This window comes from Crotalus tigris, unplaced genomic scaffold (assembly GCF_016545835.1).
Source record: "Crotalus tigris isolate CLP2741 ecotype Arizona unplaced genomic scaffold, ASM1654583v1 scf7180000020941.558017, whole genome shotgun sequence".
Lineage (NCBI taxonomy): Eukaryota > Metazoa > Chordata > Lepidosauria > Squamata > Viperidae > Crotalus > Crotalus tigris.
The window spans coordinates 85379-109442 of NW_024098270.1; the positions used below are offsets into that span (position 1 = coordinate 85379).

The 24064-nt window shown below is 49.0% G+C and overlaps 1 protein-coding gene across 3 annotated transcripts in view; it reads left to right on the forward strand.

The window, feature by feature from the left end:
- Positions 1-5302: 5302 nt before the first annotated feature.
- Positions 5303-24064, forward strand: part of LOC120319710 (transcription factor COE1-like) — a 90721-nt gene continuing 71959 nt past the window's right edge. For all 3 annotated transcript variants that reach the window (XM_039368820.1, XM_039368821.1, XM_039368822.1), the window contains exons 1-2: positions 5303-5712; positions 6956-7077. In XM_039368820.1, coding sequence (XP_039224754.1) covers positions 5317-5712; positions 6956-7077 — 518 coding nt within the window. In that variant the 5' untranslated portion in view covers positions 5303-5316. The remainder of the gene's footprint in view (positions 5713-6955; positions 7078-24064) is intronic.

Genomic DNA, 24064 nt, shown 5'->3' on the forward strand with positions numbered 1-24064 from the left:
TGTGTAATCAGGTACACAACTGCGAGGGGATTCTGAATCTGCCAGGATTCTTCCCAGGGCTGAAAAAACTGCCTGTTAATCTCAGCAAACCAGCTTGTCTGGCTGGGGCAGAATAAATGGCCAGGGTAGCCTTTGAGGATGGGTGGACTTCAACTCCCAGAATTCCTCCTGCTGCCTTTTGGCAGCAGGGAATTCTGGGAGTTGAAGGCCACCTATCTTCAAGCGGGCCAGGTTGAGAAGCACTCTGCGGGGAGTCCTTGGCTGACGCCTGTTTGTTTAGTGACCCTTCAAAGTTACGACGGCACTGCCATAAAGGTCGCAGAGAGGGGTCACGTGACTGAGACACTGCGGCCGTCATGAGTCCGAGTCAGTTGCCAAGGGTTTAAATTTGGATGACGTGATCGCCGGGATGCTGCAACCGTCGTAAGCGTGAGAAACGGTCACACCTCACTTTTTCCAGTGCTGTTGTAACTTGGCATTGTCACTAAACCAGTGGTTCTCAACCTTTTTAATGCCGCGACCCCCAACCGGTCGTAAATCGAGGACTACTCAACTGGTGCAGCACCGTTTGCAGAATGGGACTTTTGGTGGGCTCAGCAGGGCAGAGACAGCCTGGACAATTCCTGTTGGCTTTTGAAAGCCAATAGAATTAGACTCTATTCAAGGGAGTCTATTCTATTGGCTTTCAAAAGCCAATAGAATAAAAGGGAGTAGCACAGCTAAGGAAAAGGGGGAAAAATGGCGGACTGCATTGTTTGGCGACCCCCGTGGAATGGTCGTTCGACCCCAAATGCGGTCCCGACCGACAGGTTGAGAACCACTGCACTAAACGAACACTAGCCGAGCCCCATCTGCATGCAGGCATCCATCCCTTCGTCGGTCTTCTGTTCTTCCACCTCGCTTCAGATAGTCCTCAACTTACAACTCGAATGGAGCCCGGGATTTCCGTCGTAAGTCACGAAGGTTGCAAGTCGGGGCAGCCCCGTGACCAAGCCAGCTTTATTCCCTTTTTTGCAGTGTGGTTCTAAGCGAACCCAACCGTGGTTAAGGAAATCCATTCGGTCCTACGGGTATATTTTGTTGCAAATTAATACGGGCTCATTAAATAAACACCACGTGGTTGTCCGGCAAGCCCAGTGCCCATTTGCTGCCCAAAAGTAGAAGTCAACGTGGTTTTCTAGCAAAAATAAATAAATAAAAATGTCATGAATTGTGGTTCCACGGTCACGAGATGGGCCAGTGGTCGCAAATGCAGGCCGAATGCCGAGTGGCCAAAATACGATCACGGGACCATGAGGGGCCCCATAAATGGGTCCTAAATAGCCTTTGGGGGATCTGTTGTAACTGAATGGTCTCTAAGCGGCCAGTTATAACTCGAGGACTAAGTGTATATAGCAGGAGTCTTCAAACTTGGCTCTTTTATGACTCGTGGACCAACTCCCAGAATTCCTGAGCCAGCACGGGGGAACTGTGGCCTTTATGACTCGTGGACTTCAATTCCCAGAAGGGGCCATAGTTCCCCATGCTGGCTCAGGAATTCTGGGAGTTGAAGTCCACAAGTCATAAAAGAGCCAAGGTGGCCTACCTCTGGCCTAGGCCTAGGCCGCTTTATGACTCGTGGACTTCAGCTCCCAGAATTCCTGAGCCAGCCTGGCTCAGCTTGAAAACTTCTCCCTGTCCCCTCAGCATGGCTGGCTCAGGAATTCTGGGAGTTGAAGTCCACCAGTCATAAAAGAGACAAGGTGGCCTACCTCTGGCCTAGGCCTAGGCCGCTTTCTGACTCGTGGACTTCAACTCCCATAATTCCTGAGCCAGCATGGGGGAACTATGGCCCCCTCATGACTTGTGGACTTTAATTCCCAGAATTCCTGAGCCAGCATGAGGGAAACTTTGGCCCCCCTCATGACACGTGGACTTCAACTCCCAGAATTCCTGAGCCAGCACGGCTCAGCTTGGAAACCTCTCCCTTCCCCTCAGCATGGCTGGCTCAGGAATTCTGGGAGTTGAAGTCCACCAGTCATAAAAGCCAAGGTCGCCTACCCCTGGTATATACAGATGGCACTGTATATTTTCGCTGTATATGAATATAGCAAACCACAGTTCCTTCTAGCACGGATGGTATAACCTAGATCAGGGGTGTCAAACTGCCGGCCCGCGGGCCGGATGCGTCACACCAAAACCCTTGCGCATTGCCGGCAATGGGAAAAAAGTTGGGACATGTCACGTGACATCGCGAGTTTGATACCCATGACCTAGATGGATAATGAAATGTCTGCAGCCAAAAGAACCCAGCTCAGAGATCACCAAGGACCCCACAGCCCTCCTCCTGCCATAAACCCCACTCCCTTCTAACACTGATGATGTTACCTAGTTGGGTCATGAAACGTCTGCAAGGAAACCACCCAGCTCAGAGAGCACCAAGGACCCCACAGTCCTCCTCCTTCCCCTTCTTCTATAAGTCCCACTCCCTTCTAGCACTGATGATGTTACCTAGTTAGGTAATGAAATGTCTGCAAGAAAACCACCCAGCTCAGAGAGCACCAAGGACCCCACATTATTATTATTCCTCCTCCTCTCCACCAACTCTACTCCATTGTAGCGCTGATAATTATCTAGCTGGGTAATGAAATGTCTGCAAGAAAACCCCCAAGCTCAGCACCCCCATAGTCCTTCATTCCTCTTCCTCCTCCTCCTCAATCTTATTCCGTTCTTGCACTGAAGGGAATTTGGGTAATGAAACGTCTGCAAGAAAACCACCCCGCTCAAAGAACAGGAAGGACCCCACAGTCCTCCTCCCTTCCAGCATTGATGATGTTACCTAGTCAGGTAATGAAATGTCTGCAAGAAAACCACCCAGAGAGCACCAAGGTCCTTTCTCCTCCTGCTTCCAAACCCCACCCCTGGCACTGATGATGTGACCTAGTTGGGTCATGAGACGTCCCCAAGAAAACCACCAAGCTCAGAGAGCACCCAGGGCTCCCGAATATATTCATTTTGTGGGTCTCTTGATGCTCTCCCAGCTTGCTTGTTTTCTTGCGGACGTTTCATTCCCCAACTAGGTGACCTCATCAGGTCTCTTCCCCTGGTGTATTCAATTTCAAAGTTTCCCTCCCCCCCCAAAAAAAAAAACTGTTGGAACGGTTTTGGAATTTATGCAAGGAATGAATGTTATTCCCTCATCCTCCCTTCCAAACAATGGACGGGCTTTGGAGGTTTTGCAATAAATGCATGGAAGCTGGTTCCTGGCCAGACTTGCCATTACAAAAATAATTAGCTGCTAAAATTCACAGCCTGGAAAGAGAGAAAGGTGGAATTTCGCTATTTCCTTCCTTCCTGGTGTTTCTGCAGAGTGTTGTTGTTGTTGTTTTTTTTTCCCTTCTCTGGCGCACCCAGGACAATGGCATTTTGACTCCGAGCCATAATCCATTTAGCATAATGATTTCCCTGGAAATCTACGACGCTCTGCTGTCTTTCCTGCTTCCAGATATGCCCAACACCAACCCAGTCTGGCCTCTTTCTGATTGGCCAGGGCGAGCTGTCCCAGAATCCTCAGCTAGGAGAGAGCGACAGATTGCCAAGAATGCTGGGAAAATTTCCTTTTGCAGTAGAACAACCAGGTAGCTGATTGGAGAAGAAGATCATAAGCCACGTGTCAATTCTCCCCTGCTGGCTGTTTGTAGTCCTTCCACTTAACCATCACAACTGGACCCAGCATTTCTGTGGTTAAGCGACAGCAACAGCACACTTAGACTTGTATACCGCTTCACCCGTGCTCTATAGCCCTCGCTTGAGTGGTTTACAGAGTCAGCATATCATCCCCAACAATCGGGGTCCTCATTTTTACCGACCTCGGAAGGATGGAAGGCTGAGTCGACCTTGAGCCGGTCAGGATTGAACTGCCGACAGTGGGCAGAGTCAGCCTGCAAGGCTGCACTTTAACCACTGCACTACGATGGTAATGGAATGGAATAAAGAATAGAACAGAACAGAACAGAATAGAATATAGAATAGAATAGATCACTGGAAGTTTTTAAGAAGAAACTGGACAGCCATTTGTCCAAAATGGTATAGGATTTCCTGCCTGAGTGGGGGGTTGGACTAGATGACCTCCAAGGTCCCTTCCAACTTTATCATTATCATTACTATTATTATTACTATTAGAATAGAATATAGAAGAGAAGAGAACAGTAGAGTAGAATAGAATTTAGAATAGAATAGAACAGAACAGAATATAGAATAGAATTTAGAATAGAGTAGAATAGAACAGAACAGAACAGATCAGAACAGAATATAGAATAGAATTTAGAATAGAGTAGAATAGAACAGAACAGAATATAGAATAGAATTTAGAATAGAGTAGAATAGAACAGAACAGAATATAGAATAGAATAAAATAGAATAGAATTTAGAATAGAACAACAGAACAACAGAACAGAATAGAATAGAAGAAGGTTGTAGGATGCACAACAGAGAAGACAAGGAAAATTCACTAGGAGTAACTGAGGCTGTTTGCAAACTTGGCTATCAGCAGCAGGCTTCAGACAACTCACTAAACCCGGTCAATGCAAGCCAACAACCATGTTCACATGCCTGGCAGGGCCCAGAAACTGGTCAGCTCCACTTCAGCTGAATGTGAGAACAGAAGGGGGGGGCTATGAGGGGGGGGAGCCCTGCTCACCCTTCACCTACTCAGGATTTTGGGATCTTCTCCCCCCCCCCCCCAGCTACTCAAACCTGCATCCTATCCTAGCTTGGCCCGGGATGCCAGGGGGCCAGCCAGGTCGTCTGAATGCGGCGGTGGGAAGGGGGGGGGGGCTGTTCCAAAGCTTTGGGAGAAGCAGAGATTGCAGGACTGTTCCCAGCTGGAAGAAGGCAAGAAAGGAAGCAGTTAAGGGGGAAGTGGGGGGGGGCTGTGGCTAGGGCCCTATAAAGGAGGGGGGCACTCAGAGCCCCGGGGAGGGGGGGAGGGGGACGGGTGGGGGAGGGGAGAGTCTGGGAAACTTTGTGGGGCTCCCGACAGGCGCGCTTTCCGAGGCTGGGGGCTGCCGGGGGGGGCGCCGCGGAAAGGGGGGGCAGGACCAAAGCGGGGCTCCCTGGGGGGGGGAAGGGGAGGGGGCAGCGAGGATGACCGGGGAGGGAGAGAGAGAGGGAGGGGGGGTCTCCGAGCCCAGCGCGCCCCTCCCGCGGTCATCCCCGCCGCCGCCGCCGCCGCCGCCTCCGTCCGTCCCCTGGAGTCCGCCCCTCCCCGGATGATGTCAGCCTGCTCGGCCCGGTGGCTGCAGCCCCCTCCTCCCTGGGGAGGCGGAGGGAGGCGGCATGGCCCGGCTCGGCCCGGCCGGAGGAGGCGGCGGCGGCGGCGGCCCGCTCCCTCTGCGGCTGGAGGCTGCGCCCGGGCCCGCCCCGCACTGGCTGGCGGTGCTGATGGTGCTGCTGCCGCCGGACGAAGCGGACCAGGACGAGGACGACGACGACGAGGAGGAAGAGGAGGAGGAGTGGGAGGAAGGCGACGGCCAGCAGCGGCAGCAGCAGCGGCGGAGGCGGCGGCGCTGGAGACGGCGGCGGCGGCGGGGGGCGGCGGGCGCTCCGGCCGGCGGGCTGCTCCCCGGGGACCCGCGGCGGCGGCTGCTGCTGCTGCTCCTGCCGGCCCATGGAGGGGGAGGAGGAGGAGGAGGAGGAAGCCCCGGTCCGCGCTCCGACCTGCCCGCCGCTCCGGTAAAAGTCCGCAGCCGGCCAGAAGGAGGGAGGGAGGGAGGGAGGGGAGCCCCTCAGCCCCATCTCCCCCCCCCCACAACCCGCGCGCTCTGGCAGCCCCCCGCCCCAACTTTTCCTCTTTCCAGCCCCCCCACCTTTCCAACCCCCCCTTTCCAGCCCCCTCCACCTTTGCAGCCCCCCCTTTGCAGCCCCCCCTTTGCAGCCCCCCTTTCCAGCCCCCTCCACCTTTGCAGCCCCCCCTTGCAGCCCCCACACCTTTCCAGCTCCCACTTTTCCAGCTCCCCTCCACCTTTCCAGCCCCCCCTTTCCAGCGCCCCCTTTCCAGCGCCCCTTTCCAGCCCCCTCCACCTTTGCAGCCTCCCCTTGCAGCCCCCCACCTTTCCAGCTCCCACTTTTCCAGCCCCCCTCCACCTTTCCAGCCCCCCTCCACCTTTCCAGCCCCCCCTTTCCAGCTCCCTCCCCCCTTTCCAGCCCCCCTTCACCTTTCCAGCCCCCCCCCCCGCACTTTCCAGCTCCCCCAGCCCGGACGTTGGCTCACCTCCGGCGAACCGGGGTCTGCATCCCTGCTCCGCTCCGCTCCCGGGGGTCCCCGTGGCCCCCGGGACAGCCCGGCCTGCCTGGCCGCCGCTGGCCGGCCTCCTCCTCCTCCTGCTCCTCCTGCTCCTCCTGCCCCCCGCCCTTCCCCACCTCTCCCTACCTCCCCCTCCCTCCCCGGGGGCTCTTGCTCTCGCCTCTGATTCCTCCATCCTCTCCCCGCCGAGGCGTCCCCACCCAGCGCTCCCCTCCCGCCTGCCCCGCCGCCGGGAAGCCAGCAAAGCAGCCCCGCGCCCTCCCGCGCCCGGAGTGTCAGTCCGGCACCGCGACGGGCAGGTGGCGCGGGCAGCCCCCCCCTCCTCTTCCTCCTCCTCCTCCTCCTCCCGCCGTCCCCCCGCCCAGGCTGGGCTTGGGGGGGTCTCAGCCTCTGCCTGCCTGCCGCCCCTCGCCTCCCCGTCCTCGTCGGGCACGGAAAGCCAGGAGACCCCCAAACTTTCTTCCCAGCCGCCCCCTCCCCCCCCTCTCTCTCTCTCTCTCTCTCTCCCCCCCCCCCAACAGCTTTCGGGGGCTGGGATTTGTTTTGGTTGGAGGAAGGCAGGCGCGCGCGCCCACCCGATGCTCACACACACAAACACACACACACACACACAACTACACACCCCTCTCGCCTCACGCGGGCTAAAAGGCAGTTTTGATGTTCTCCCTCCAGGAGAGCCTGGCCAGAGGGGGGCTGACCATGAAAGAAGAGCCCCTGAGCGGAGGGGGACTCTCGGCTGTCCGGTCTTGGATGCAAAGCACGGGGGTCCTGGATGCCCACACAGCCCTGCAAAGGTAGGATGCAAGAAGCGGACAACCCCCCCCCCCTCTCCATCCTTCCCCTTCTTCTCCCCCTCCCCTAAGCCGGTGAGGCAGAGGAGGGAGGGCAGCGACCTCGGTAGGTTTCTTCCCTCTCCCTGCCCTGCCTCAGTTTCCCCTCCGGCTTGGGCACAAGCTTTCCCCCCCCCCCCATTGCTTCCCTCTTCCGGAGGTTAAGAGCCCAGGGCAGAAAGGGGCACCTCTTCCCTCCAGGTGGACCACCAAAATGCCCAGGGCTGCCCGCTGTTTCAGGGTTAGGACCTGGTCTGAACAAACCAGGAATGTTGATTTGCTCGGGCGATGCTTGTTTGAGTGGCTGCAAAGGATTGGGGAGGGCGGAATTTGGAGAGGGTGGTTGTGATGGTTAGCGCTCAGGGGGGGCATGTCCCGAATATTTGGGCTAAGCAGCGGAACACCCCTACCCCCATCCAAGCATCGCCCTCGAAATGCAGCAAAGACTCCCTTCGTTGGTGCTCCTCAAGGATCCGCAGGTCGGATGCCCCTGCAGGAGATGACAACACAGCCGTTGTGCGAAGACGGAGGCTGATGTGTGGCACGTTGCCGGGACTTTGGGTGTATTTGGGAAATGTTCCTTGAAAGTAAAGTCACACTTCTGGGTGGAAAAGCAGAAACCTGCTAGAAAGAGCGAGGATGAGTTCTCATTTAGTAACACCCATCATCCCGTTTGTTTGGTTTTTTTCTTTTCAACTTTCGAGTTATCTTCTAAAGTTCCTTTAAAAAACACACAGAGAGAGATAGACAAAATATCAAAAAAAAAAAAAAATTCTGTAGCTTCAATGATCTTTCCCAATTCTGGAAGGAGAGAAAAGGATCTATTTTATTTTCTTTGTGGCTGGACTTCTCCGTGTCTCCAACGCACCTCCCTTTCGGTCTTGCTTTCCAATCTGCCTCTTCCTGCCTGCCAATAAACCAGGGTTGTATGGATCAGTCCTCCCCGGGCTTGGACGAATAGGGGAGGCTGGTTCTTTTGGATTCAGATTGATTTCCTATCGATCGCAAATGTCCCCTGACCTTTGACATCCAATCTTGCTGGGCACGGGGATTCAGCTTGGTTGAACAAAGGAAACCAGAATTAGGCTGCATAGCTAATGAATGGGGAGGTGGGAAGGACAGGGAGAAAAAGAGAGAGAGAGAAGGGGGGGACTTTCCCATCCCCACCCCCTAACATTCTCACAGAATTGGATCCTGGCATCTGCCAGTTAACAGAATATCAAAGTTGGAAGGGACCTTGGAGGTCATCTAGTCCAAACCCCTGCTCAGGCAGGAAACCCTAGACCATTTCAGACAAACGGCTGTCCAGTCTCTTCTTAAAAACCTCCAGTGTTGGAGCATTCACCGTTTCTGGAGGCAGGTAGTTCCACTGATGAATTGTTCTCACTGTCAAGAAGTTTCCCCTTAGTTCCAGGTTGCTTCTCTCTTTGATTCGTTTCCATCCGTCGCTTCTTGTCCTGCCTTCTTCAGGTGCTTTGGAAAACAGGCAGCTCTTCTTCATGGCAGCCCCCCTTCTTTGGGGCAACCCCTCAAATATTAGGACATGTCATCACAATCCATCCCGGGGACAAATACTAGTACATAGTACAAGTATAAGCAGAATAACAAGAGTGTGAAGGAACCTTGAAGGTCTTCTAATCCAGCCCCACGTTCAAGGAAGAGACCCTGGAACACTTCAGACAAATGGTTGTCCAATCTCTTTTTAAAAGCCTCCAGCGATGGAGCACCCACAATTTCCGGTGGCAAGCAGTTCCACTGATCGATTGTTCTCAGTGTCGGGAAATTCCTCCTTAGTTCCAGGTTGCTTCTCTCCTTGATTCGTTTCCATCCGTCGCTTCTGGTCCTGCCTTCGGGTGCTTTGGAGAATAGGTGGACCCCCTCCTCTTTGTGGCAGCCCCTCAAATATTGGAAGATGTTATCGTGTCACCCAAATTCACATCTTCATCATCTTTCTGCCCTGCCAGCCTTCCCCATCTGTTGGAGTTTGATGCCAGGCCTGCATCCTCCTTAGCCCAGACAGAGTCCGAAGACGGTGCCCCATGCAGGAATCCAGCGATGCAGTTTGCAAATTCACTAGCGGGTTCTCATTCTCCAACCCTTCTCTAATGGATCCAATTCTTTCAGTGATCCCTTTCTCCCACCACACTCAAGTATATCTGAAGCCTTTCAGCAGCCCTACAGCTCAATCTTTAATTAAAGTCCTGCTTTGTAACGCCCTGGTAAGGCCACCCTTGGAATATAGCATCCAGTTTTGGTGGCTACGATATAAAAAAGATGTTGAGACTCTAGAAAGAGTGCAGAGAAGAGCAACAAAGAGGATCAGGGGACTGGAGGCTAAAACATACAAGGAACGGTTGCTGGAATTGGGTATGTCTAGTTTAACGAAGAGAAGGACGAGGGGGCACAGGATAGCAGTCTTCCAGTATCTCAGGGGCTGCCCCAAAGAAGAGGGAGTCAAGCTCTTCTCTTAAAACGCAAAGAAAGAACGGTTGCAGGAATTGGATAGCTTTAGTTTAATGAAGAGAAGGACGAGGGGTGACATGAGGACAATATTCCAATATTTGAGGGGCTGCCCCAAAGAAGAAGGGGTCAACCCATCCTCCAAAGCGCCGGAAGGCAGGACAAGAAACAGCGGATGGAAACTGATCAAGGAGAGAAGCAACCTGGAATTAAGGAGAAACTTCCTGACAGTTGGAACAATTAACCAGGTCTCTCCGCGTCTTCCAATCTTGCGGTACTCCGGTTGAGTTGATGGAAAAGATATTCCCCTCTTTTTTTTTTCTTCTATATTTTCTGTGGACCGTCCACTCCGGATTCCCTGGCACCGTCAGGATGAGTGCAGAGCAAAAGGTGCCTCTGAAAGCTGGTCTCTGATCCTCAATCGCTGCTAGCTAAGAAGCAGGATATGTGCTTTACCCAAGGCTACCTACTCCATTGTTGGGGATTTAATCCGGTTCTGCTTTCGGTGTGCCACTTGTTTCTAGGCTGTAGTTCGGGTCTCTGAGGCCGGGCTCGGCTGCTCCAGTTGAGTCCCGCAAAGGTGTTGTGTAGATCTGGCTTGGTGGGTGATTGTCGGTCAAGGAACGCTGGTGGGGAAAAAATTGCTTTTAGCGATTGCTGGATCCTGCTGTAATTGGGCCGTTTTGTCGACGAAGTGAAGAGGGTCTCCTTCAAGAATAGTGGAAGGGGCCCCCAGCTAAGGAACTCTACAGGCACAACAAATGGGGAAAGGGTTTAGCTCCTTTTGCCTGGCTTTGGAGAAGACTTTCTTGGAAAAGACCCTGATGTTGGGAAAGACGGAGGGCAAAAGGAGAAGGGGACGGCGGTGGCGGAGGAGAAGATGGAGATGGGTTCACTGCCTTGCTTCTCCAGAGTCTCTATTGTGGCCATATTTCCCTGTTTCCAGTTTTGGCTCTGGAGCGAACCTTTTCTGTAAACGAAATCTGACTTTCCAAGGAGTCTGTCTGGGAAAGGCAGCGGTTGGTCATTACAAGCATCCACATTTTTGGAATATTCCTCATTCTTGTTGGGACCATCTGGGCTGAATTCATTCAGAAAGAAGCGTTAACTGTCTTATTTCTTTTCTTTTCTTTTCTTTTTTTCTAAAGTTGGCCCGGATGGAAATGCCTCTCTCCCTTCTTCCCTCCCTGCTTCTCCTATCTATCTATCTATCTATCTATCTATCTATCTATCTATCTATCTATCTATCTATCTATCTATCTATCTATCTATCTATCTATCTATCTCATCTATCTATCTATTATCTATATCTTTCTCATATCTATCTATCTATCTATCTATCTATCTATCTATCTATCTATCTATCTATCTCTATCTCTATCTCTATATCTATGTATCTATCTATCTCTATCTCTCATTTATCTATCTATCTATCTATCTATCTATCTATCTATCTATCTCTCTCATCTATCTATCTATTATCTATATCTTTCTCATATCTATCTATCTATCTATCTATCTATCTATCTATCTATCTATCTATCTATCTCTATCTCTATGTATCTATCTATTTATATCTCTCATCTATCTATCTATTATCTATATCTTTCTCATATCTATCTATCTATCTATCTATCTATCTATCTATCTATCTCTATCTCTATATCTATGTATCTATCTATCTATCTCTATCTCTATATCTATGTATCTATCTATCTATCTATCTATCTCTATCTCTCATCTATCTATCTATTATCTATATCTTTCTCATATCTATCTATCTCTCTATCTATCTATCTATCTATCCTCTATCATTCTCTCTATCCTATCTCTCTATCTATCTCTATCATCTATCTATCTATTATCTCTATCTATCTTTCTCATATCTATCATCTCTATCTATCATTCTCTATCTATCTATCTCTCTGTATATGTGTGTGTGTATATATATATATATAAAATCTCTCTCTCTTATCTATCTGTCTATCTGTCTATCTATCTATCTATCTATCTATTATCTCTATCTTTCACATATCTATTTATCATTATCTATCTATCTATTTATCTATCTATCTATCATTCTCTATCTATCTCTATCTATCTATCTATCTATCTATCTATCTATCTATCTATCTATCTATCTATCTATCTATCTATCTATCATCTACATCTTGTGCCAAGAAGACGGAAAATCACCTCTTTACCCCATAAATTATATTCTTGCTTTTCTCTTTCATGGAATCAGAGGGAGCCACTTTTTTAAAAAACCACACCATAATTTTTTTTCTAGACTTATCTAAGTGAATCAGAATAAGTCCAACTCTTGTTCTTACTTCTTTCAGTTCAGCCCTCCATCATCTAACAACTTATTTTCTTTCTTTTCATCTCTCTCTCTCTCTCTCTTTTAATTTTGGGGTCGGTGTTTTCTCTGCCCAGCGAGGGGAGAAACTGATAGATGGGCACTTCGGTTGCAGAGTTAATAATGTCGCCCAGCAAAGCCAGGCTGAATTTGGAGATTGAGAGATATCACCGTACTTTGAACGTTCTTTGAAAGCCATATTTATTGTGGTGATTGTTGTGTCCAACTCTTTGTGACTCCATGGACCACAGCACACCAGCCCACCTTGTCCTCTACTGTCTCCCAAAGTTTGCCCAAATTTGTGTTTGTTGTGTCCTCGATGCTATTAGAATAACAAAACAGAATAAAAGTTGAAAGGGACCTTGGAGGTCATGTAGTCCAACCCCCGGCTCAGGCAGGGAACCCTATACCATTTCAGACAAATGGCTGTCCAGTCTCTTCTTAAAAACCTCCAGCACTGGAGCATTCACCATTTCTGGAGGCAACTGATTCCACTGAAGCAGTTTTGCTTTCTCCCTGTTGCTTGGCATTTGCTCTTTTCTCCCATTAATGTACCCAATCGTTCCTTTGACTTTTTTCTTTTTTCTTTTCACATGTTGAAAGAAGCTTTTGTTGTTGTTGTTGTTGTTGTTGTTATTTTTGACTTATTGATAGTTCCTTCTGAGCCTTAGCTTTCCTGACTTTATCTTTGCAGACTCGGGCTACTTGCTGGTATTCTGCCTTAGTTATGTGTGCCCTTCTTTCCACTTTTTACACTTGTCTTTTTTTTTTTTGTCTTTCAAACTATCAGAGAGTTCTTTATGCTAGTTTCCACTATCTAGCCACCTCCTCCTCTGCTGTCCCCTTCCCCCTTTTTGCCTTCCATCTTTCCCAACCTCAGGGCCTTTTCCCAGAAAGTCTTCTTCAAAGCCAGATAACAAGGGCCAAGCTCTTTTTCCATTTGTCGTGACAAAGCTGTGCATGTGTGTTGTTTTACCTATCCTGGGATTTACACCTGCCTTTCTGTCCAGCTGATCAGCAAGGCAGCCTGCAAGCCAAAGAGAACAGCCGGAAGGGATTCAAACAGCATTCGCACAGTTGCAATCCAGGAAAAAATAAATAAATTCTAACAAACGTTTGGACATCTCTGTGCCGATAATGTTTAACATCTGAATTCTAATTCGGGGGAAATTTAGCAAATCTGCTCTCGATGGGAGAAAATGGGAGCTGCTACCGTCAGACTTAACTCGTTGTTCAGCTCTTTGAGCTTTGTCTCGCTCTGCCCCTAAGGTGCAGCTGACAGCGGCCGTCGGCCGAGGAGATAAATGGAAATAAATCATAATTTAATCGGCCACCAACACTGGGATCCGACCCCCAAATATGCATTCGATGGTGCGGTGGCGCATGCGTTTGAATAAACAGGTCTCGCTCGTGTCAGGAAGAGCTGGGGGATCAACATCCAGCATCGTAAGGCTGGAATTGCGTGGTGTGTGTGTGTTTGTGTGTGTGTTTTAACTCAGTAGCAAGATGGGTGAATTCGTCACTTTGAGTTTGAGGCCGAACCGTCAGTCACAATCGCTCTGCCGCTTCCAGGCAGGTCTGGGAACGTTCTTGCTTGTGCAGAAGGACTCTGATGATGGTTAAATGAGGACGTTTGTTTACGGCGCGAAGACAGGAAGAAAGGCTCAAACTTTGGGTGGGGCGAGGTAGTCCTCGACCTACGACACCGATGGAGCCCCAGATCTCTGTTGCTAAGTGAAACATTTATGAGGTGGTTTTTGCCCCGTTTTACGACCTGCCTTGGCACCGTCGTTAAGTGAATCATAGCAGCCGTTAAGTCAGTCGCCCGGCCGTTAAGCGAATCTGATTTCCCCCATTCCCCCCATTGACTTAGCTCGTCAGAAGGGGGATCACGGGACCCCCGCGATGGTGTGACTGTCGTAAAAGTGAGTCCGTTGCCAAGCGTCCGAATTTGGATCCCCTGACCCGGGGGAGGCCACAACGGTTGTGAACGGTCCTAAGTCCCTTTTTTTCAGTGTCGTTGTAACTTTGAATGGTCACTAAATGAACTGTTGTAAGTTGAGGACTATCTGTAATCTTGAATCTCAGTAACCTGGCTGCATGATGGTGTGGGGTGGATCAGCCACTTAGGAACACTTTGCAAGCATTTGTGATGCATGCATGCATGCATGCATGCATGCATCAATCATCATCATCATAGGAAGATCTGCAAGAAATATCATTTGCCTGTAAGCAAGAACTGGTGGGATCATAAAACAGAGAAAGTCGTAGAAAATGATGAAGTTAAACTGCTTTGGGACTTCAGAATTCAAACAGACAAGCACCTGCAACATAACACCCAGGACTTGACAATTGTCTGTAAGAAAGACAAAAAAGTCTGGATAGTGGACGTGGCAGTGCCTGGAGACGGCATAATAGACGAGAAAGAACTGGAGAAGATAACAAAATACAAAGACCTACAAATAGAAATAGAAAGACTGTGGCAAAAGCAAGCAAGGGTAGTACCAATAGTAATAGGCTCCTTGGGTGCAATCCCAAAACAACTGGAGCACCACTTGAACACCATTGGCATTGACAAATTCGCTATTAGTCAATTGCAAAAGGCGGCCTTACTAGGAACTGCTTCCATCCTGCGACATATCTGTAATACCATCAAACATCCACATCTGCCTATCCCAGGTCCTGGGTAAGGACTCGATAGGTAAACAAAATGCCAAATCCAGTCTGAACATCTGGCTGACTGTGCGATGATCCAGAAGAAGAAGAAAAGAAGAAGAAGAAGAAGAAGAAGAAGAAGAAGAAGAAGAAGAAGAAGAAGAAGAAGAAGAAGAAGAAGAAGAAGAAGAAGAAGAAGAAGAAGAAGAAGAAGAAGAAGAAGAAGAAGAAGAAGAAGAAGAAGATGATCTAGTTCACTGATGTTGCTATACCAGGTGATGCACAAATTGAAGAGGAAAAAATAACGAAATATCTGCAAATTGAAGTTGAGCAACTGTGGACAAGAAATTAATGTTTGTACCAATCGTAATAGGAGCCCTTGGAGCAATACCCAAAATACGTGGAAATTTTGAATTTATTAGACCTGAATATTCTGACCCTTGAAAAAGAAAAACCCCATCCTACTCGGAACTGGGTGCAGTGGGATGATGATGATGATGATGGTGCAGTGGGATGATGATGATGATGATGATGATGATGATGATGATGATGGTGGTGGTGGTGGTGATTTAAGATTTACTCTTCAATTGGACTCACAGTCTGGACTTGTAAAGAAGTTAAGAGTTCAAATCCTAACCAAGGACCTAAGAGCTGTTAAGATTTTTCACACTTACGACCGTTGCAGTCGCTTGATTTGCATTCAGACGTTTGACAACTGACTCATATTTATGACGGTCAGAGTGTCTCGGGTGTCATGTGAACCCCTTTTGTGACCTTCCGATAAGCAGAGTCAATGGGGAAGCGAGATTCCACTTACCGACGGTGTTACTAACTTAACAACTGCAGGGATACACTTAACAGCTGTGGCAAGAAAGGTCATAAAATGGGGCAAAGCTCACTTCACAAATGTCTCGCTTAGCAACATAAAACCGTGGGCTCTCAATTGTGGTCGTAAGTTGAGGACTATCTGCGGGGCCTTTGCAGAATTTGCATCCAGAGACCAAATGAGCATCAGGCACTTTCCCCAAGGAAAGTTACTCTGTGTGTGTGTGTCTGGGTGTGCGTGCATGTGTGTGTCAGATCAATCAATCAGAATAGAGTTGGAAGGGACATTGGAGGTCTTCTAGTCCAGCCCCTTACTAAAGGAGGAGACTCTATAGGACAAGCAGCTGTCTAGTCTCTTTTTAAAAACCTCCAGTGATGGAGCACCCACAACTTCTGGTGGCAAGCAGTTCCACTGGTTGATTGTTCTTACTGTCAGGAAATTTCTCCTTAGTTCCCAGTTGCTTCTCTCCTTGGCTAGTTTCCATCCGTTGCTTCTTGTCCTGCCCTTCTGGTGCTTTGGAGAATAGCTTGACTCCCTCTTGTTTGGGGCAGCCCCTGAGATACTGGAACGCTGCTATTATGTCCCCCCTTGTCCTTCAGATCTGGTTACTGTAGAGAGCTAATGGTGCTCTGTGGAGCTAATGGTAACAAGGCTTTGAGTCATGATGTTGGGTTCTTAAAATTTAGAACATAGAATAAAGCAGTGTTTCTCAACCTTTTTAATGCCACGCCACTCAACTGGTTGTAAGTCAAGGACTACTCAACCGGTCGTATGTCAAGGACTACTCAACTGGTGCAGCACCATTTGCAGAATGGGACTTTTGGCGGGCTCAGCAGGGCAGAGACAGCCTGGACAATTCCTGTTGGCTTTTGAAAGCCAATAGAATTAGACTCTATTCAAGAGAGTCTATTCTATTGGCTTTCAAAAGCCAATAGAATAAAAGGGAGTAGCACAGCTAAGGAAAAGGGGGGGAAAATGGTGGACTGCGTTGTTTGGTGACCCCCATGAAATGGTCGTTCGACCCCAAATGGGGTCCCGACCCACAGATTGAGAACCATTGGAATAAAGGCTTGGAAGGGACCTGGGAGGTCTTCTAGTCCAACCCCCTGCTCAGTCAGGAAGCCCTCTGCTATTCTGCACCAATGGCCGTCCAGTCTGTTCTTAAAAACTTCCAGCATTGGAGCACCCACCACTACTAGTGGCAAGCAGTTCCACTGGTTAATTGTTCTCACTGTCAGAAAATTCCTTCTTAGTTCTAGGTTGCTTCTCTCCTTGGTCTGTTGCTTTTTATTCTGCCTTCTGGTGCTTTGGAGAATAGGTGGACCCCCCCCCTCTTCTTTATGGCAGCCCCTCAAATATTGGACCACTGCTGTCAGGTCACCCCCAACCCTAATTTTAACTCATTCCAGGCTAGACAAAATAGCAGAATAACAGAGCTGGCAGGGACCTTGGAGGTCTTCTAGTCCAACCCCCTGCTCAGGCAGGAGACCGTATAGCAGTGTTTCTCAACCTTGACAATTTTAAGGCATGTGGACTTCAACTCCCAGAATTCCACAGCAATGCTGGCTGTGGAATTGTGGGAGTTGAAGTCCACATGCCTTAAAATTGTCAAGGTTGAGAAACACTGCCGTATAGCATTTCAGACAGAGGGGCTGTCTAAGCTCTTCTTAAAAACCTGCAGTGTTGGAGCACCCACAACTTCTGGTGGCGAGCCGTTCCACTGGTTAATTGTCCTCACTGTTAGGAAATTCCTCCTTAATTCCAGGTTGCTTCTCTCCTTGGTTTGTTTCCATCCGTTGCTTCTTGTCCTGCCTAATAGCTTGACTCCATCTTTTTTGGGTCAGCCCCTCAAATACTGGAACACTGTTATCTATCCTGTTCCCCCCCCCCAGTCCTTCTTGTCTCTAGACTGGTCAGACCCAATTCCTGCAACCGTGCTTCTTCGCATGTTTTATGATGCTCCTCGCCACGGCTTCCTGGCGGTGGGTCCAGCGCACGGCCCCGGGTGTGCCTTTCCTGTAACAGCTGGCCTGCTTTGCTAGGAAGTGCTCTGATTTCTTTGAATAATTAATGGAAGCCTCTCCAGCGTCGGGGACTGGTGGAGCCCCCCCCCCCCAATCTGCCGCCTCCCCCCCCTCATTCCTGGGGCCTTTGGGGAAATGGAGATAGAATTAAATGCAGGTGCAAGAAAGGGAAGCTGCTGCAGTTTGGAAGTTTCTCCTTTTTCATCCTTCCCTTTCTTCGTCTGTCTGCACCCACACCGGAGGGCTAGGCTTTTTTTTTTGCGGGGAGGGGGACGTCAGGTGCAAGGCAGAGAGCCAGACAGCCGGCCTCCCCCCCCACCCACCCACCCCAAGTCGGAATCCAGCATATTTGGAAAAGGAGGAGGAAGAGGGGCAAGTTGGGAAAGAATGCTGGGATTGTTGTGTGAGGGAAGGGCCCTCCGGAGATCATCTAGTCCGGCCCGCTGGGACGTGGCGGGAAAGTCATCGCTAAGCCATCCCGAAGCGGAGGGAGAACATTGGGGGGAGGAGGGGGCTCGGGTACCAGATCAGATACCCTTTTGTAGCAGTTCCACCAGATTCACACATACTGTCATGCGTCCGCCGAAACCTGAATCTGCAAGCTGGAACAGGACCCTACGGAGGCCGAGGGAGAGGGGTCGGTGGTTTCAGAGGAATGTGGGAAGAGCAGGACCGAGGCAGGCCAGGGCCTTTAAGGATTGGGACAGGCTGAACAGGAGAGACAGAGTTCAGGCGATGAGCAAGGGCCACCCCCTCCTGATCCTAGGGCACGGAGAGTGGAGAGGAGGCGGGAACAACGCAGGCAGGCTCAACTACTCGGAGGAGAGCGTCCCGCCCCTCTCCACAAGGCACACCTGGAGAATGAGACTTAAGCAGATGCTGTGGGGAGAGGCATTTGTGGGAACAAATGCTGATTCCTTGGAGTGTTGTGTGTGTTGTTGTTGCTGATCTCTTGTCCTGTGACTTCTGCTTGGAAACCCTGGAACCTCTGACCCGTGGACTGACTGACAACGTTGCTCAGATTGTATTTTGGCTTCCTTTCTGAAACTGCTCAGACAAGCTTGTATTCGCACAGAATTGGATCCTATTTTGGATGTATGTGTCATTCCTTGTTATCTCTGTGGCCTTAAGTAAATTCCTCTCCTAATCAGACTGTATGTGAAACTACTTGCAGCCAGAGGTGTGTGTGTCTTCCTGTGTTTGGAGGCTTGCCAGAAATGTGGGAGCTTTTGGGGAAAATTTGGAGCAATTAAAGGGCGGTTTGGATTGCCAGCTGACTGCATTGCCTCGGTGCTATGCTCTGGGTCATCACACACACACACACACACACACACACACACACACACAGAGAGAGAGAGAGAGAGAGCAATAAAAGCAGTAAAAACATCCAAAACAAATATACCTAGCAGTAGAGATACAGGTAGCCCTGGACTTAAAAGAATTCATTTAGTTGGATGTTTAAAAAAAGGTGCTGAAAAAGCGACTCTGGGCTGTTTTTCACACTTAACGACGGTTGTAGTCACGTGATTGACATTCGGGTGCTTGGCAACCAACTCATATTTATGACGGTGGCAGGGTCATCAATGGGGGGAGTTGTTGTAAAAGGGAGCAAAACCCAATTAACAACTATCTTGCTGAGCAACAGACATTTGAGGCTCAAATATTGTCATTAAGTTGAGGACTTGGCCAGTTAGCCAGACAGATAGTCCTTGACTTACAATGGTTCATTTAGTGACCGTTCAAAGTTACAAGGACACTGGGAAAAGCGACTTATGACCTTTTTTCACCCTCACCAACCGTTGGCAGCATCCCCGTGACCCCGTGATTGACATTCGGAGGCTTCACAACCAGTTCATATTTACGACCCCAGGGGTCCCGCGATCCGCTTTTTGTGACCTTCTGACGGGCAAAGTCAGTGGGGTGTCCAGATTCACTTAACAACCTGAGAAAGGCAACGGTTTCCTTAACGGCAGCAAGAAAAGTCGTAAAGTCAGGGCAAAACTCCCTTAACAAATGTTCCCCTTCGCAACATATATTTGGAGCTGCATGACTGTCGTAAGTCGGGGATCACCTGTACCAAAGCAGGGACCACTGCAGAAAAGGCCCGTCTTTCTGCTTCCCGCCAGCTGACGGGATCTGCACAGGCCCCTCCTGCCAGATCAGATTCTTGGAAAAAAGGTGATCCCTCAGGTAAGCCAGGCCCAAGCCACGTAGGGCTTGAAAAAAAGTCAACATCAGCAGCTGGAATGACATCTGGAAACACGCTGGTAATCATTGCAGCTTATGCAGCTGTGGCATTCCCTGTGCCCTGGGTCTGGCACCCTTTACAGGCAGTCCTCCACTTACAACAGTTCATATAATGACCGTTCGGAGTTACAACGGCGCTGAAAAACGTGATTTAGGATTGCTTTTCAGACTGGCGGGGGGCTTTTCCATCCTGGAGATCCATGCAACTGGGGAGAGGGCTGTATCTGTATGTAGGTGATCCCCAACTTACGACCAGTCAAAATTACAACCTAAGATAGTCCTGGACTTACAACAATTTGTTTAGTGAGCAAAGTTACGACGGCACCCAAAAAAGCAACTTATTGCCAGTTTTAAGCACATGGCTACTGCAAGCATCCCCGTGATCATGTGAGGAGTACGTATACTACCCATGCTGCTGCATTCTGCATCAATTGCTTTAACTTTTAAAAGATATGCAAAGAAGCACTGGGTTAACACACATCTAGGCTACGTCAACAGAGGGATGGAATCAAGATCACGTGAAGTATTAATACCACTTTACGAGGCCTTGGTAAGGCCATACTTGGAATACTGAATCCCGTTTGGGTCACCCCCACAATATAAAATAGATGCTGAGACTCTGGAAAGAGTACAGAGAAGAACAACAAAGATGATCAGGAGACTGGAGGCTAAAACATATAAGGAACGGTTGCTGGAATTGGATATGTTTAGTTTAATGAAGAGAAGGAAGAGGGGGGACATGATAGCAGTCTTCCAATATCTCAGGGGCTGCCCCAAAGAAGAGGGAGTCAAGCTATTCTCCAAAGCGCCTGAAGGAAGGACAAGAAGCAACGGATGGAAACTCATCAAGGAAAGAAACAACCTAGAACGAAAGATAAATTTCCTAACAGTTAGAAAAATTAACCAGTGGAACAACCTGCCTCCAGAAGCGGTGGATGTTCCAACACTGGAAGTTTTTAAGGAGGGACTGGACAGCCATTTGTCCGAAATGGTATAGGGTTTCCTGCCTGAGGGGGGGGGTTGGACTAGATGACCTCCAAGGTCCCTTCCAACTCTTGTTATTCGATCTATTCAATTCTGGAGTTGCAGAGGCAGCATCCCAAGAAATCTGGTTAGCATTTGATTTCTGGAACAAACTGAAGTAAGATATCTGAGCGGGGTGGGGCAGACAAGCAGGACGAGGGGTGGGGGAGAGGAAAAACCAGAATGGAAAACTGGAATTAAGACCGTCTGCCTGCAACTCCTGAGGGATCGGTAGGTGACAATAAGCAAGAAACCCAATCCCCGTTGTCGCGCGAGGCTCGCAGCTGAAGTGTCGTTGGGCTGTTGCCTTTAAAGCTGTCTCCGGTATTGACTTTTGAAAAAGTCAGCAGTAGCAGAAAACTGAGAGAGAGAGACAGACAGACAGACAGACGGACAACTTGAAAGTAATACGCCAGTCTCTGAAAGTGGTTTTGCAACGGGTAGAAACTAGCCAAGGATAGAAGCAACCTAGAAGTAAGCAGGAACTTCCTGACAGAACAATCAATCAGTAGAAAGGCTGGCCTCAAAAAGTTGTGGGTTCCTGCATCACTGGAGGTTTTCAAGAAGAGACTGGACAACCCCTTGTCTGGAATGTTTTCTATAAATGAATGTATTTAACATCTTTATTTATATCAGTCAAGTCAGGCCAACAGGAGCATCATGAGGTAAAATCAACCCAGGAACATCATCATGAGGTAAATCGCAGAGCTCACATGAAGAAAAAGGCGGGAAATGAGGAAACACCCCCTTTTACCCACCGCAGCCAATCACAGAACAGATCGCCTCATGCAGGAGCCATCCCTCTCTCTCTCTCTCCAACCAATCAGCTACAACTGTGTATTCTGCCTCATGGTATAACTCCACTCTCCCAGCGACTACATTTGTTTGAAATTGTATAGGGCTTCCTGCTTGAGCAGGGGGTTGGACTAGATGACCTCCAAGGTCCCTTCCTTGTTATTGCTATTCTGTTACTATTCTGTCCTTCTGAAATGCGTATCTGGAAGTTTGGGTAGTTTCAAAAAAAAAAAAGGATGAAAAGCAATTTTCAGTTCATATCAAAGCTCATGAGCCAGTGCAGAATACCTTAATGCATAAAAATGAGGGCCAGGGGAAGAATTCCTGGTTGATTAATCATCACCCTTTTAACTGATTGACTTAATTTGAATACATTTTCATAACTGCCGCTACCTCTGCAGCTCGGTTTGGACCAAAAAAAAAAGAATATGGGGGTTTGATCTTTGGCAAGTGAGATGGTTTAGGTTCTCCTGCTTGAGCAGGGGGTTGGACTAGAGGACCTCGAAAGTCCCTTCCAGCTGTATCCTATTCTAAGTGTTTTGGGCACAGGAATTGCTGGTGAAGTTGGCGCAGTTGATTCTTGCCCCTTTGCAACTCGAAGCCGCTTTTTAAGGTTGCCATCCATTTGGTGGTTTCAGGATGCCCTTCCGGGATTCCACTGGCTGAAGATGGCGTAGATCAGGGGTAGGCAACCTCGGCTCTTTTATGGCTCGTGGACTTCAACTCCCAGAATTCCTCAGCCAGCATGGGGGAACTATGGCCCCTTCATGACTTGGGGACTTCAACTCCCAGAATTCCTGAGCCAGCATGGGGGAACTATGGCCCCTTCATGACTCGTGGACTTCAACTCCCAGAATTCCTGAGTCAACATGGGGGAACTATGGCCCCTTCATGACTCGTGGACTTCAACTCCCAGAATTCCTGAGCCAGCATGGGAGAACTATGGCCCCTTCATGACTCATGGACTTCAACTCCCAGAATTCCTGAGCCAGCATGGCTCAGCTTGGAAACCTCTCCCTTTCCCCTCAGCATAGCTGGCTCAGGAATTCTGGGAGTTGAAGTCCACGAGTCCTAAAAGAGCCAAGGTGGCCTACCCCTGTTCTAGGTTGCTTCTCTCCTTGATTAGTTTCCATTTTTCTAGAAAATTCTGGGAGTTGAAGTCCACCAGTCATAAAAGGTTGCCTATCTCTGGCCTAGGCCTAGGCCCCTTCATGACTCATAGACTTCAATTCCCAGAATTCCTGAGCCAGCATGGCTCAGCTTGGAAACCTCTCCCTTTCCCCTCAGCGTGGCTGGCTCAGGAATTCTGGGAGTTGAAGTCCACGAGTCATAAAAGGTTGCCTATCTCTGGCTTAGGCCTAGGCCGCTTTATGACTCGTGGCCTAGGCCTAGGCCCCTTCATGACTCATAGACTTCAATTCCCAGAATTCCTGAGCCAGCCTGGCTCAGCTTGGAAACCTCTCCCTTTCCCCTCAGCATGGCTGGCTCAGGAATTCTGGGAATTGAAGTCCACGAGTCATAAAAGAGCCAAGGTTGCCTACCCTTGGCTTAGATGGTCTTGAATGATTCTTCGCTGATGGACTGTCTCCCGTCAATATACTGGTGTTGGTTCTCATGGCTGGTATCTGTTGAGCATGGTTGAGCTTCGGGGTTTGGTGATCGTGGTCCGGCTTGTTTTCTTGCAGACATTTCATTACCAAACTAGGTAACATCATCAGGGCTACCCCACCCTCCCTTCTAGCACTGACTTTGGAAGTTGTCCACCCATCTTCAAATTCTTGAGGTTGAAAGCTGGAGATTTCACACATTTTCCCTTGTGTCGTGAACCCCAAATTCCTTTCTGACGCAGAATTTGAATAATATACACTTCCATTTATAGTAGTAGTAGTAGTAGTAGTAGTAGTAGTAGTAGTAGTAATAATAATAATAATAATAATAATAATAATAATAATAATAATAATAATAATAGTAAAGTTGGAAGGGACCTTAGAGTTCATCTAGTTCAACCCTCTGCTCTGGCAGGAAACCCTATACCATTTCAGACAAATGGCTGTCCAGTCTCTTCTTAAAAACTTCCAGTGTTGGAGCATTCACTGCTTCTGGAGGCAGGTTGTTCCACTGATTAATTGTTCTAACTGTCAGGAAGTTTCTCCTTAATTCTAGGTTGCTTCTCTCCTTGATCAGTTTCCATCCGTTTCTTCTTGTCCTGCCTTCAGGCACCTTGGAGAAGACCTTGACTCCCTCTTCTTTGGGGCAGCCCCTGAGATACTGGAAGGCTGCTATCCTGTCCCCCCTCGTCCTTCTTTTCATTAAACTAGACATCCCCAATTCCAGCAACCGTTCCTTATATGCTTTAGCTTCCAGTCCCCTAATCCAGTCCCCCTTATTAGGATGGGTCATACAGTCAGCCAGATGTTTGGATTGGATTTGGCATTTTTATCCATCAACTGAGTCCCTCCCAAGGACCTGGGATAGGCAGATATTCTTGTTTGAGTTGAATGAAAGATATCATCACAGGATGTGAGGTGTCCTAAACCAAGCTGCCTTTTGCAGTTGACCGAT